This window comes from Macrobrachium nipponense, chromosome 11 (genome assembly GCF_015104395.2).
Source record: "Macrobrachium nipponense isolate FS-2020 chromosome 11, ASM1510439v2, whole genome shotgun sequence".
NCBI classification, from domain to species: domain Eukaryota; kingdom Metazoa; phylum Arthropoda; class Malacostraca; order Decapoda; family Palaemonidae; genus Macrobrachium; species Macrobrachium nipponense.
In genome coordinates, this window is record NC_061087.1 from 30,646,746 (window position 1) to 30,662,386 (window position 15,641).

Consider the following 15,641-nt stretch of genomic DNA (forward strand, 5'->3'; position numbering starts at 1 on the left):
AAAACTCACACCTATGAAAGTGTAGGTTCATATGTTAGGAAAAATACAAATTACTTTAGAATTTGGTATTTCCATTGTCAACACTAGCTACTGTGTCTCTCATCATCAAGTGAAGAGTTGAAAAATGATAATCTGTATTGAGGGATTAAATTTTGTCCTAATAGCAAGCTATTTTGAAATGTCAAGAGTTGTGTTGTTACAGTCCATATAAAGGTTATTATAATATGAAATCAAAAGGATAGACTTAATGTGCTCACACAGTGGATAAAGTTCATATTTTGCTCATAGTACAATGGTTGAGATGACAAAAATTAATTAAGTGAATCCAGATAATGAAAGGTAATGAAATATTTGACATGATGTTCCTGGCTTAAGGGTTCCTAAGGTGACCCTGGGCTGTTTAGAACTGTTCTTGCTCTTTGAAAGTTTGTTGAAATAATCAAATAGAACTTTGCTCAGATGTCAGAAGTAGCGTAGTATTAGCTAATAATCAGAGGTTGATATTTATTCTGAATGTTTGGATTTTGTACATGCTATAAATGTATTATGTATGTTCATTTTTACGTCAACGTTTGAAAAGCTTGTATAGTCTAATGCTTTTATTAATCTTGCAGGGGCGAGTTGTATGTGCACCATTTGTGTTTGTGCAGTTTGCTGATTTCTGGCTGGCCGATCAGTTGAATACTCTCGTTCAAGTTTTAAAGGATTTTGAGTACTCCTTATGTTTCTACATGCAAAACATCAACTGGTATGAAACAAGTTCAGGTAGGTCCCACATTTAGCATTAGTTTTGATGATGTGTTTGAGACAAATAATAAAACCTGTTATTTTTTAAGCTTGGATTATCAGTTGGGCTGACAAATCTAGGGCAAACTTGGCTATCCGCTTGTCAGAGAAGAAACAGCCACACTCAGGTAAAGGCAATCAGTAACGTATCCATTAGATAGAAATGGAGCATTAAATTTACTTTTTCTTTAATCACTCCCTATGCATCAGGTAGCACAATAAAGAATGTGGGTACTTGGTCAAGCGGCAGAGGTGCCTTTTTGAATCATTGCATTGTAGGATTGCTATTCATTTCAACAAAACTGTAGTAAATGAATTGTTGCAACCCTTCTTCATGGGTTTGTTAGCTGAGGGTTGGCAATACACAGATAGTAGCTACCTAGTGGGCCCCATGTAGTTACTAGGAGGTATGGTTGATCGTAACACCATTGCACCATTGCCAGTGCTGTGGTTTCACTATATTCAAGTAGGGGGAACAGGGGGCACCTTTAGAAAATCCTATATGCAGATATTGTGGTTTAGACGATTAGGGGGACTAAAGATATTGGTTAACACAAATAGTACACCTGAGAAAATTGCTAGGAATCCTTCAACTCACACTACATTCATTAAGATTCTACTGAAGAGTTTTGGGCTGGGTAGCCCATGCGACATAGTCTCCAAGGAGATGAGGTTTCAGGCTTTTAATAGAAGAAGGATTGAAGAACCAAAGCTAGCTGCGCTTACAAAGCTAAAATTGAAATGCCAGATTGCTAGTTGATGAGGATTCCAGATACTCTTAATAGACCGGTAGAGATTCTAACTGAGATGGAGTTATAACTCGAATGATAAAGGAAATTAATAAAAATGGAGCAAGCAGTGGTGAATTGCCTCACGTAGTACATTTTTCCCTATGCGAGCAGGAATCTTCACAAGATATTTTGTGTACTTTCACCTTAGCTTATGATGCTGTGTTGAAGGTGTCTTGGCTTACCAGGTAACATGATTCATTCCTAGGCTAGCAAACTGGTGTAAACCATTTTTGATCTGAGAAAATGATATTCAAAGATTGTAATATTATTCAGAGCTTCTATTTAGCTCATCTTTTGAGGACATTTCGTTGAAAAATTTAACAAAACAGAAGGTGAAATTTTGATATGTTATAGTGTTAAAAACTGACATTTTGGAAAACTGAAAAACTTGAAAATACAGTAGTACCTCGAGATACGAAATTAATCCGTTCCGAGGCGCCCTTCGTATCATGAGTTTTTCGTATCTTGGACCACATTTTACATGTAAAATGGCTAATCCGTTCCAAGCCCTCTAAAAACACCCCAGTAAATTTCATAATAAAGCTAAATTGACCTATAAACAATGAAATACTACAACAATTTGGACCATTCAATACCTAAATTAATAACAAAATGCAAAATAACCTGTAAATAAAGTGTATTAGTGTACATGGTATACAAGAAATACTGTACGTAAAATGTGGAAGCTTACCTTTCGAGTGAGGCTATCTCCGAAAGTGGCGACAGAGGAGGAGGACAAACGGCAGATACGTACACTTAACTTTACGAAACACATAAAAAAATGTCAGAAAAACAAACTAAACTTTACAAAACACATTAACAAAACTGTAACACTTAACTTTACAAAAAACTTAAAATAAAATTTATTTTGTCTTTTTTTTTTATTTTTACATTTCTTTTTACTTTTTTATACTTTACGTAATTTCAATATCAGTCCGTTTACGGAATTTTTCGAACCACCCATGAGAAGCCTTGAACTCTGGGGTTGCCGTTGATGTCCCCTCTCCACCGTCGTCTTTGGCTTGGGCAATCAAATCGCCGAAAATAGCGCTGGCCTTCTGGCAGATTGCCGTCTCGGTTATCGTATCGCCATCGATTTCTTTGTCCTCAATCCATACAAGAAGCAGCCTTTCCATTTCATTATGCACATGGCTCCTCTTGTTGGACAAAATAGTCACACCCTTGGAAGGTGTAGCTGCTTTGATGGCTTCCTTCTGCTTAAGGATGGTGCCTATCGTCGACGGATTCCGGCCGTATTCCTTAGCGATCACACTCAACCGCAAGCCAGCTTCATACTTTTTTATTATCTCCATTTTTGTCTCCATAGAAAGCATTCTCTTCTTTCTGTGAACTTCAGCAACTTTCTTGGGACCCATGACTATACTGTACGTAATTAAGTTATGTAGTACGTATACTAATTAGGTTCTCACACAACACAATAAAGTAGCACAATGAAATCACTAACGAATTTACGTTACTAAATGAAATCGTTGGACCGAACGAATGCCGCGTGCGTATGATAAAGATGTTGGTACGAAGAGGCCGAGATAGGTACGCCACCACGTACGTATAAGATGCATGATGGGAGGGATGCTGTCCAATAGGAGAGAAGGATCTCATGGCGGTGACTAGCATCAGGAACCAATGGGAGAGCAGGAGGATGGTGGTGAGTCTACTAGTACTAAGATGGCGGCGCGAGTTTCAAAATTGTTATCCGAGCAAATCTCAGACTTTCAGAAACCTTTCGTATCTTGAAAACTTTTCGTATGTAGAGCCATTAAATTTTTCGCATTGGCTTTTGTATCTCGAGTTTTTCATAAGTTGAGCCTTTCGTATCTCGAGGTACCACTGTATGGGATATGTCAGTTCATCAAAATTGAAACAAATTAAGAGGCACTTCTCAGCAGATGGTCTGCCCACCTTATTAATAGTATTTGAAACATTTCCTTTTATTCCATTCTCTCTACAATAAACATATTTCAAAAGCATAAGAGCACCAATATATTTTTACACATTTTTGCACTGAAAAACTTAACCTTTACATAGACTACTGTCCTCAAGAATTTTTTGTGTATTTTAAGCAAACCATCAACATTTACACTAAAAAAAGGGTTGTGTCTATCCTCATCTTTAAAGAAAGTGACTGTTCTTTGTAGTCTTCAATGATAATGATAATGTTGTACTGTATACCCAAAATGAACTTATCTTTTAGTTATTTTTTGGACATTTGGCATTATCAGGGATGCTTTAGTTCAAAATTTAGAAGTGAATTATTATTATTATTATTATTATTATTATTATTTATTATTATTATTGATTATTATTATTATTATTATTGTTTATTATTATATTATTATTTATTTTTTATTTTATTTTATTTTTTTTGCTCTATCACAGTCCTCCAATTTGACTGGGTGGTATTTATAGTGTGGGGTTCTGTGTTGCATCCTGCCTCTTTAGGAGTCCATCACTTTTCTTACTATGTGCGCCGTTTCTAGGATCACACTCTTCTGCATGAGTCCTGGAGCTACTTCAGCCTCTAGTTTTTCTAGATTCCTTTTCAGGGATCTTGGGATCGTGGCTAGTGTTCCTATGATTATGGGTACAATTTCCACTGGCATATCCCATATCCTTCTTATTTCTATTTTCAGATCTTGATACTTATCCATTTTTTCCCTCTCTTTCTCTTCAACTCTGGTGTTCCATGGTACTGCGACATCAATGAGTGATACTTTCTTCTTGATTTTGTCAATCAACGTCACGTCTGGTCTATTTGCACGTATCACCCTATCTGTTCTGATACCATAGTCCCAGAGGATCTTTGCCTGATCGTTTTCTATCACGCCTTCAGGTTGGTGCTCGTACCACTTATTACTGCAAGGTAGCTGATGTTTCTTGCACAGGCTCCAGTGGAGGGCTTTTGCCACTGAATCATGCCTCTTTTTGTACTGGTTCTGTGCAAGTGCCAGGCATTCGCTTGCTATGTGGTTTATGGTTTCATTTTTCGTATTGCACTTTCTACATATGGGAGAGATGTTATTTCCATCTATCGTTCTTTGAACATATCTGGTTCTTAGGGCCTGATCTTGTGCTGCTGTTATCATTCCTTCAGTTTCCTTCTTGAGCTCTCCCCTCTGTAGCCATTGCCATGTGTCATCGCTGACTAGTTCTTTAGTCTGTCTCATGTATTGTCCATGCATTGGTTTGTTGTGCCAGTCCTCTGTTCTGTTTGTCATTCTCTTGTCTCAGTATATTTCTGGGTCTTCGTCGACTTTTATCATTCCTTCTTCCCATGCACTCTTGAGCCACTCGTCTTCACTGGCTTTCAGATATTGCCCCAGTGCTCTGTTCTCGATGTTGACGCAGTCCTGTATACTTAGTAGTCCTCTCCCTCCTTCCTTTCGTGTTATGTATAGTCTGTCCGTATTTGCTCTTGGGTGTAGTGCTTTGTGTATTGTCATATGTTTCCTAGTTTTCTGGTCTATGCTGTGCAGCTCTGCCTTCGTCCATTCCACTAGTATTCCTGCGCTGTATCTGATTACTGGCACTGCCCACATGTTTATGGCTTTTATCATATTTCCAGCATTGAGTTTTGACTTCAGTATCGCCTTGAGTCTCTGCATATATTCTTTCCTGATCGTGTCCTTCATTTCTTGGTGTTTTATATCCCCTCCTTCCATTATTCTCAGGTATTTGTATCCCGTCTCATCTATGTGTTTGATGTTGGTCCCATCTGGTAGCTTTATCCCTTCAGTCCTTGTTATTTTGCCCTTTTGTATGTTGACTAAGGCACATTTTTCTGTTCCAAACTCCATCCTGATGTCCCCAGATACAATCCGTACAGTCTTGATTAGGGTATCTATTTCCTTGATGCTCTTACCATACAGCTTGATGTCGTCCATGAACATCAGATGGTTAATTCTGTTGCCTCTTTTCTTGAGTTGGTACCCTGGATCCAACTTCTGCAGTACTTTTGTCATGGGAATCATGGCTACTAGTGGGGACAATGAGTCGCCCTGGAAGATCTCTCTCCTGATATTAACCTCTGCTAGTCTTATTCCAGAGCTTGTAAGGATTGTATTCCAGTTGCGCATTGTATTTTGGAGGAAGCTGATGGTGTTTTCCTCTGCCCCAAATATTTTCAGGGATTCTATTAGCCATGTGTGTGGTATCATGTCGAAGGCTTTCTTATAGTCAATCCATGCCATGCTTAGGTTGGTTTTCCTTCTCCTACTGTTCTTCATTACCATTTTGTCTATCAGGAGCTGGTCTTTTGTGCCTCTACACTTCCTTCTGCAGCCTTTCTGTTGGTGGGGGATGGTGTTTGTATCCTCTAGGTAGTTGTATAGCCTTTCACTGATGATACCTGTTAGTAACTTCCAGATTATTGGTAGGCAGGTGCTATTCGAGGGTGTAGAACCTTGAAGTTTTTGAGCCCGTATCCATGGACTTCATCGGGACCTTGGGCTTTCCAGTTGGGTATTTTTTTAGTTGGTGTCTGACTGTGTCTGTCGTGATCTCTGTGAATCTTTGTTTTATTCTCTGTGTTTTTTCTTCTTTGACTTCCTGGAGCCATGTTGCATATTTATACTGGATTGCTCCATATGTTTTCCCAGAGTCTCTTACTTGGTTCGGCTTCAGGTATTATTATTATTATTATTATTATGTATTATTATTATTTTTATTTTTATTTATTTATTTTTTTTTTGCTCTATCACAGTCCTCCAATTCGACTGGGTGATAGGTATTTATAGTATGGGGTTCCGGGTTGCATCCTGCCTCCTTAGGAGTCCATCACTTTTCTTACTATGTGTGCCGTTTCTAGGATCACACTCTTCTGCATGAGGCCCGGAGCTACTTCAGCCTCTAGTTTTTCTAGATTCCTTTTCAGGGATCTTGGGATCGTGCCTAGTGCTCCTATGATTATGGGTACGATTTCCACTGGCATATCCCATATCCTTCTTATTTCTATTTTCAGATCTTGATACTTATCCATTTTTTCCCTCTCTTTCTCTTCAACTCTGGTGTCCCACGGTATTGCGACATCAAAGAGTGATACTTTCTTCTTGACTTTGTCAATCAATGTCACGTCTGGTCTGTTTGCACGTATCACCCTATCCGTTCTGATACCATAGTCCCAGAGGATCTTTGCCTGATCGTTTTCTATCACTCCCTCAGGTTGGTGCTCGTACCACTTTTTACTGCGAGGTAGCTGATGTTTCTTGCACAGGCTGCAGTGGAGGGCTTTTGCTACTGAATCATGCCTCTTTTTGTATTGGTTCTGTGCAAGTGCCGGGCATTCGCTTGCTATGTGTTTATGGTTTCATTTTTCATATTGCACTTCCTACATATGGGAGAGATGTTATTTCCGTCTATCGTTCTTTGAACATATCTGGTTCTTAGGGCCTGATCTTGTGCTGCTGTTATCATTCCTTCAGTTTCCTTCTTTAGCTCTCCCCTCTGTAGCCATTGCCATGTGTCATCGCTGGCTAGTTCTTTAGTCTGTCTCATGTATTGTCCGTGCATTGGTTTGTTGTGCCAGTCCTCTGTTCTGTCTGTCATTCTCCTGTCCCTGTATATTTCTGGGTCTTTGTCTACTTTTATTAGTCCTTCTTCCCATGCACTCTTTAGCCACTCATCTTCACTGGTTTTCAGATATTGCCGCAGTGCTCTGTTCTCGATGTTGACGCAGTCCTCTATACTTAGTAGTCCTCTCCCTCCTTCCTTTCGTGTTATGTATAGTCTGTCCGTATTTGCTCTTGGGTGTGGTGCTTTTTGTATTGTCATATGTTTCCTGGTTTTCTGATCTATGCTGCGGAGTTCTGCCTTCGTCCATTCCACTATTCCTGCGCTGTATCTGATTACTGGCACTGCCCATGTGTTTATGGCTTTTATCATATTTCCGGCGTTGAGTTTTGACTTGAGTATCGCCTTGAGTCTCTGCATATATTATTTCCTGATCGTGTCCTTCATCTCTTGGTGTTTTATATCCCCTCCTTCCATTATTCCCAGGTATTTGTATCCAGTCTCATCCATGTGTTTGATGTTGCTCCCATCTGGTAGCTTTATCCCTTCAGTTCTCGTCACTTTGCCATTTTGTATGTTGACAAAGGCGCATTTTTCTATTCCAAACTCCATCCCGATGTCCTCAGATACAATCCTTACAGTCTGGATTAGGATATCTATTTCCATGATGCTCTTACCATACAGCTCTAGGTCCGAGCCGCTATAAATACCGTTCCGCAAACTTTCTTGCTACAGTCACTTCAACCGACTCGTCAGAAGATGACCTACGAGAAGGTCGAAACGTCACGTGATACCAGCTATACCAGCACCAATACCAGCCCTTAAACCTAAGACGACCCCGGCCCGAACTGGACTACGCCTACGGAATAATACCAGCACTGACGACGACCCCTGCTTGACCTGGACCTGATATCCTGTTCTAATAAAAGATTCCTTCAGCATTTATAATTTTTGAAAATTCCCAATATGAATATTGGCCAGTTACCCAGAAACATCGCTGAGCCTGAAAAAACAATATATAAAATCAACTCGCTTAATTCTGCCATCCTTTTTAACAGCATTTGCCTAAAAGAGGGTCTTCTACCAAAATAATAATAATAATAATAATAATAAAAAGTAACTAACAGGTATCATCAGTGAAAGGCTATACAACTACCTATAGGAGACAAACACCATCCCCCACCAACAGAAAGGCTGCAGAAGGAAGTGTAGGGGCACAAAAGACCAGCTCCTGATAGACAAAATGGTAATGAAGAACAGTAGGAGAAGGAAAACCAACCTAAGCATGGCATGGATAGACTATAAGAAAGCCTTCGACATGATACCACACACATGGCTAATAGAATGCCTGAAAATATATGGGGCAGAGGAAAACACCATCAGCTTCCTCCAAAATACAATGCGCAACTGGAATACAATACTTACAAGCTCTGGAATAATACTAGCAGAGGTTAATATCAGGAGAGGGATCTTCCAGGGCGACTCACTGTCCCCACTACTCTTCGCAGTAGCCATGATTCCCATGACAAAAGTACTACAGAAGATGGATGCCGGGTACCAACTCAAGAAAAGAGGCAACAGAACCAACCATCTGATGTTCATGGACGACATCAAGCTGTATGGTAAGAGCATCAAGGAAATAGATATCCTAATCCAGACTGTAAGGATTGTATCTGAGGACATCGGGATGGAGTTTGGAATAGAAAAATGCGCCTTTGTCAACATACAAAATGGCAAAGTGACGAGAACTGAAGGGATAAAGCTACCAGATGGGAGCAACATCAAACACATGGATGAGACTGGATACAAATACCTGGGAATAATGGAAGGAGGGGATATAAAACACCAGGAAATGAAGGACATGATCAGGAAATAATATATGCAGAGACTTAAGGCGATACTCAAGTCAAAACTAAACGCCGGAAATAGGAAAAAAGCCATAAACACATGGGCAGTGCCAGTAATCAGATACAGCGCAGGAATAGTGGAATGGACGAAGGCAGAACTCCGCAGCATAGATCAGAAAACCAGGAAACATATGACAATACACAAAGCACTACACCCAAGAGCAAATACGGACAGACTATACATAACACGAAAGGAAGGAGGGAGAGGACTACTAAGTATAGAGGACCGCGTCAACATCGAGAACAGAGCACTGGGGCAATATCTGAAAACCAGTGAAGATGAGTGGCTAAAGAGTGCATGGGAAGAAGGACTAATAAAAGTAGACAAAGACCCAGAAATATACAGGGACAGGAGAATGACAGACAGAACAGAGGACTGGCACAACAAACCAATGCACGGACAATACATGAGACAGACTAAAGAACTAGCCAGCGATGACACCTGGCAATGGCTATAGAGGGGAGAGCTAAAGAAGGAAACTGAAGGAATGATTACAACGGCACAAGATCAGGCCCTAAGAACCAGATATGTACAAAGAACGATAGACGCTCTCCCATATGTAGGAAGTGCAATACGAAAAATGAAACCATAAACCACATAGCAAGCGAATGCCCGACACTTGCACAGAACCAGTACAAAATGAGGCATGATTCAGTGGCAAAAGCCCTCCACTGGAGCCTGTGCAAGAAACATCAGCTACCTTGCAGTAATAAGTGGTACGAGCACCAACCTGAAGGCGTGATAGAAAACGATCAGGCAAAGATCCTCTGGGACTATGGTATCAGAACAGATAGGGTGATCCGAGCAAATAGACCAGACATGACGTTCATTGACAAAGTCAAGAAGAAAGTATCACTCATTGATACCGCAATACCGTGGGACACCAGAGTTGAAGAGGAAGAGAGGGAAAAAATGGATAAGTATCAAGATCCAAAAATAGAAATAAGAAGGATATGGGATATGCCAGTGGAAATCGTACCCATAATCATAGGAGCACTAGGCACGATCCCAAGATCCCTGAAAAGGAATCTAGAAAAACTAGAGGCTGAAGTAGCTCCAGGACTCATGCAGAAGAGTGTGATCCTAGAAACGGCGCACATAGTAAGAAAAGTGATGGACTCCTAAGGAGGCAGGATGCAACCCGGAACCCCACACTATAAATACCACCCAGTCGAATTAGAGGACTGTGATAGAGAGAGAAAAAAAAGTAACAATAATAATAATAATGAAAGCAACAGCATCTCGTGACCAATACATATACATACGGGGCATTTTATTCACCCCCATTATCATCGGCAAGCTATAAAAAACATACATCTCATCATGAGTAACAGGCCTCATAGAAGTCCATTCACCTTACGCTTTCCTGTGGAATGAAAGTGCTCCTCTGCCCAAGCATTCATCCATTCACGCAGTTTGTCATTTACATCACCAAAAAAAAGGAAAAAAATTACAAAATGCATCTCGTAAGCAGGTGAAATCTGGCGCACGTCACAAGATGGATCAGTTATGAACCGCCAACCTTCATCGACAATAGGTTCAATGTCTTCCAAACACTCGTTGTCACTGTCATCCCCTAAGAAACTATCACTATAATCATCATCTGATAGATTTGGCTGGTACTCAGACCCTGATTCTGAAACACTATCATCTGACATGATACTGAAAAATAACATATAAAATAACTGCAATCAAAAGGGAAAAAGGTTTAGAATTCAAATCTACATGGTTTACGGACAAAATCGTGATCATCCTTCTCAGATAATAGCCCAAGGCGCACTGGCATGTGTTGGCCAGTACCCCCTTCTAATATCCCATATGAAAATGATGTCATGATGACCATTGGACACTCATTGGCTAGAATGAATAATGAGTGGAGCTTCAGCACCTCTCTCGCACACAATACTGTGTCTGGAACCCGTCCAAGCTGAAGAAAACAGCTTTGATTTTCGAGGAGAGATGAAAGATGTATAAGCGTACGTCGCGATCTTTTATTACTGGACCGTAAAAGATGTATGTGTACATCCCAGTGCTGAAGGGGTTAATGGCGATCTGGTTTTATGGCGCTTCTCTAACGCCATAAAATTGGCAATTTATGCCGCCATAACGCGCCAAGTTCTGGTTATCTGCACCATAAGCGGCTGATAATAGAGTTATGATGTCATAAGGGGCCAATAATAGAGTTATAGCACCATAACATACCTAACAGAGGCACCATTAACCATTTATCGGCACCATAAGCTCCATAAATCGCAGAGTTTCGGTTAATGGTGGTTTTCGCTTACCAGCACCCTACCCAGAATGTAACTCCCACCGATAACCGGGGACTGCCTGTATTATTATTCAGAAGATAAACCCAATATATTCATATGGAACAAGCCTACTACAGAGGCCATTGACTTGAAATTCAAGCTTCCAAGGAATATGGTGCTCATTAGGAAGTAAGAGAAGGTAAAGGGGAATACATGAAAAAGAGATCTCACTTATTGAAAAGTATAATTTAATAAATAAATAAAAATGTATTAAAATGCATCTTCACTTGAACTTTAGAAGTTCCAATTGCACAACATCCTTAGGGAGACTGTTCCAGAGTTAAATGGTGTAAGGAATAAAGGACCTCTGAAACTGACACAGTGAAAGTTATTTGAGTATTGTACTCCATTACCAAATGTAAATTCACTTTTTATTTCTCCACAGTTGACCATATGTGCATCAACAAGACGGCAGTTGTCAGGAATATCGTGGCATGCTTGCCTGCTTGGTGGCGTTTTGCGCAGTGCCTGAGACGTTACAGAGATACAAAGGAAATGTTTCCCCATCTTGTCAATGCGTTTAAGTATTCGACCACATTTTTCGTGGTAACATTTTCCTCCTTAACTCAATTATACAAAGGTAAGTTAAAAGTTTGATGATGAATGTGTTTTTGCCTTAGTAATTCACCATTTTCAATGAAATGTTTATATACTAGAAGCAAGATTTATTTCAAGAAGACAATGCAATATTGTAAGCAAAATATAATTACATTGTCATCATTTGCATAATCAGAATCTATTATAAAGCCCAGTAACATCCTTTGCAGACCAGTACGAGGACAGCATCAATAATCCGTTCTTCTATATGCTGGTCTTTTCAATGTTGTTCAGCTCATGTTTTGTCTACTGGTGGGACACGGTTATGGATTTTGGTGTTTTCGACAAGAATGCCGGAGAATTTAAATTCTTAAGGGAAGAGTTAGTTTATTCTTCCCCTGTAAGTATTATTTTTTCTGTTTTATGAATTCAGTACTATAGAAAAATTTATGTATATTTTAGTTTCTGCCTGAAAATAATGATATAGTTGTGCTATGGTAACAGTGAATTACATTACTATACATTTTTGGTTTTTAAACAACTTGTAACAAACTAAAACCTGAGACAGTATTTTTACCCAACAACTATTGATATTTTTTTAATGTAAGAATCATCTCTAAGGATTTGAAATGACCAAACTATAGTTTTGTGTATATAAATTTAATTATAGCTAGTCCTTGATCCTGTTAGGCTGTGTTTGTATTGAAACTGATTGTAGTGCAAAATGTAAATTTGGATTACAAATCCTTTAATAATAGCTTATTTGTGCATCATGCTCAAATCCGAGAATTGAAAAGGCCATTTGGTGACCCAAGTAAGTTGGTCCATGCACATACATTCCCTTTGGTTTGGATTAGTTAATTTAGTGATTTTTCAAATGTGAATTTTAGAGGAGTAATAGGTATTAAAAAAAAAGGATAAAAATACATATGAATCATTACAAACCTGTAATGAACAAGGAGGTTCATTAAACCATATTCATAGGTCCTAGTGCTTGGCTCTTGGCCTAAATTCTATTCTCTATTCTGTTTCAAAGGAAACCGTGTCACAAGCTGGACTGGAACCATTGGAACCACTTTGAAAATTAGAGAATGTGGTAATGGATGTGAGACTAAACAATATTTGCAGGACTTCTGGAAAAGGTACAGTGGAGGAAGAGGTCTGAATTTGCACTCATAGCAAAAAGCCAAGTTTTAACAGCTACAGAAAAGAGGATGAGAATCATTGCCCTCTTCTTTGAAGCAGGAGCTTGTCTTGCTGAAACCTTTGGGCCAAAAATGACTGTAAAACAACTTTTGCAACCTCCTGTGCAATAAATAAAGTTTTGTTGCCCTAGAGGTACTAGCCTAGTCATGCCAATCTGGAGACTAAAAAAAATGGCACAGAGAGTGAGGTAAAAGTAGTTGCAGGGCAGTAATCCTTATTCGTAAGCTAATCATCCGAGATGATATGAAACGGTGATGATCTGGCATTGCCAAAAGGAGAGATGTTTTGAAATTTCTTGGTGATTTGAGAAGAGGAACTAAGGGGGAGTGTCTTCCTGAGGATTGGCTATCAGAGAAATGTAATAAGTATCTCAGAATCTGGAATAAAAATCTTACTCTATTTGCTATGAAGGAAGCAAGGACAAGGCGTAGGCATGTCCTGGTTGCTTGAAGTGTGAGAAACCCTTTAGAATTGTGGAAAAAAAATAAGTAAATAAAAAATAAAAAAAATAAGTCCTCTGGGATCTCAGTCCTAGAGGCTTTTCTCGTCATAGTTGGATATGGAGAATGCAACTCATCATGGTGAGAAAAAACAGTCCTAGAAGAGGATGAAAGCAGGCTTGAATCAAAGGAGCAATAACACAGCATCTTGGAGCAAAGTAAATTATCAGCAAATGAGTGGAAGCAGATATGATAAGGAAGAAATGAAAAGGGCATATGAAAATCAGAAATAATGCAAGGTAATTCTGATTAGTTCCAAAAGTCTGGAATCTGTGGTGGGAGCTGTTGACTTGACAAACATACCAATACGAACATAAGAGTATTTTCCAACCTCTCTAAGGGAATTGAGCTTTTTCCTTTTAGTGTAATATGATTGGGGTTTGCACATTCTGCACAAATAGGCTATGTTAAAATAATGGATTTGTGGTGAAACAAATCCAGTATTATATTTCCTTGTCAAAGTATTCAAAATTTTACCATACAGTGTAGTAATTCATCATGTACTAATTTGTTTTATTTCAGTACTACTATTACTTTGGTATAATTGAGGATTTTATACTGAGGTTCAGTTGGACATTTTCCCTGGTCCTCACGGAACTTCATATCGTCAATGCCAGCAACAGTGAGATTGTCATCTCTGTTCTTACTCCATTGGAAGTTTTCAGGTTGGTGTTGCAGAACCATAAAATTAATTCTACTTAATACAAGATTATAGTCTATGACTCTGTAGTATGTCTTCAAATGTTTGTTATTAAAAGGATTTCATGTTACATATTACCTTTAGTCTAGATCTTCATTATGTATTCACAATGCTGTCTTTGATCTGGTAATTGCTAAAATTAAAGGTTCTCTTCAATAAGCTGAATAGAACAAAAATCATTTGTGATGGCAATAAATAGATCTGGGAACCAGCAAAAGCTAGGTCCTAGAGAATATACATCCTTTAGGTATTGAAAACCTACAGGGGCCAAAGAGGGTGTAACTGAGTAAACATAAACTATATGATGACTTAATTTGAAGTAGTATACAGAAAATATGACTAATGTACTCTTAAAGAACTAACATTCCATGAAGAACAAATGGAAAGAAAATCACTGAAAGTTATACAAACCTAAATTTTGTAGAACATCAGCAGTTTCAGACCATTTGGACGGAACTTATGAACTTCTAGTATAAGACATATTTGCTTGATACCTGTAGGTATTGCACATTTTATACTAAACTGTATGCTGGATTAGAAATTGCATTGGTTTGAAAGAACAAATTTTATTTAGATGTAAAATTGTATTTTCATTTTATCCTCTTTTATTTAGTGTATCTTTAAACCGAATAATGTCCAGGAGTATTTTTATAAAAACTAATTGTTGTAGCTTGTGTATAATTTTGCTCAACATTTCATTTTATTGTATACAGTATGCTTCTGAACCAGCCAGTGAAAAACATTAATACAGTGGGCCCCTCGTATTCGTGTTCTCCGGATTCGTGGACTCATGGATTCGCAGATTTCTCTCTGGACCATATCTACCCATTATTCGCGGGAAATTTGCCTGTTCGCTGTATTTTTCTATGAGAAATATCCAGAAATTCCCAGTTTTTTAAAATAAATTTCATAAAATGCACTTTTTGTGATAAAACTATTAAAAAACTAGGTATAAAAATGTGTAGTGGGTTTTTCTTGAGTTTTACCTACCAATATAGGCAGTTTTCAGCCTTTTTATAGGGGTACGCATCCCCCGCGAATACAGGGGGACCCCTGTCATAGATTTTTATCCAATTAGTATAGACATTGCAAACCCCAAAGTCATTTCAAATCAGGTATTACTTGTAGTCTTGTATACTTGAATGTATTGAATTTCAGCACATTTACTATATTCTTATTGCAGACGTTTTATCTGGAACTTTTTCCGTTTGGAGAACGAGCACATCAACAACTGTGGTAAATTCAGAGCTGTTCGGGACATTTCTGTGATACCAATGGATGCTTCAGATCAGGCACAGGTTTGTCATTCCTCATTTATTTCATTATGACCCTGTTAATGCCTTGGAATTATTGCCCGTACCTTTGATATCATTAC

At 38.7% G+C, this 15,641-nt stretch overlaps 1 protein-coding gene across 6 annotated transcripts in view; it reads left to right on the forward strand.

Annotated features, from left to right (window-relative positions):
• Positions 1-15,641, forward strand: part of LOC135203388 (solute carrier family 53 member 1-like) — a 95,892-nt gene that overhangs the window by 53,967 nt on the left and 26,284 nt on the right. For all 6 annotated transcript variants that reach the window (XM_064233359.1, XM_064233449.1, XM_064233533.1 and 3 more), the window contains exons 9-13: positions 615-765; positions 11,709-11,903; positions 12,091-12,260; positions 14,089-14,231; positions 15,450-15,564. In XM_064233359.1, coding sequence (XP_064089429.1) covers positions 615-765; positions 11,709-11,903; positions 12,091-12,260; positions 14,089-14,231; positions 15,450-15,564 — 774 coding nt within the window. The remainder of the gene's footprint in view (positions 1-614; positions 766-11,708; positions 11,904-12,090; positions 12,261-14,088; positions 14,232-15,449; positions 15,565-15,641) is intronic.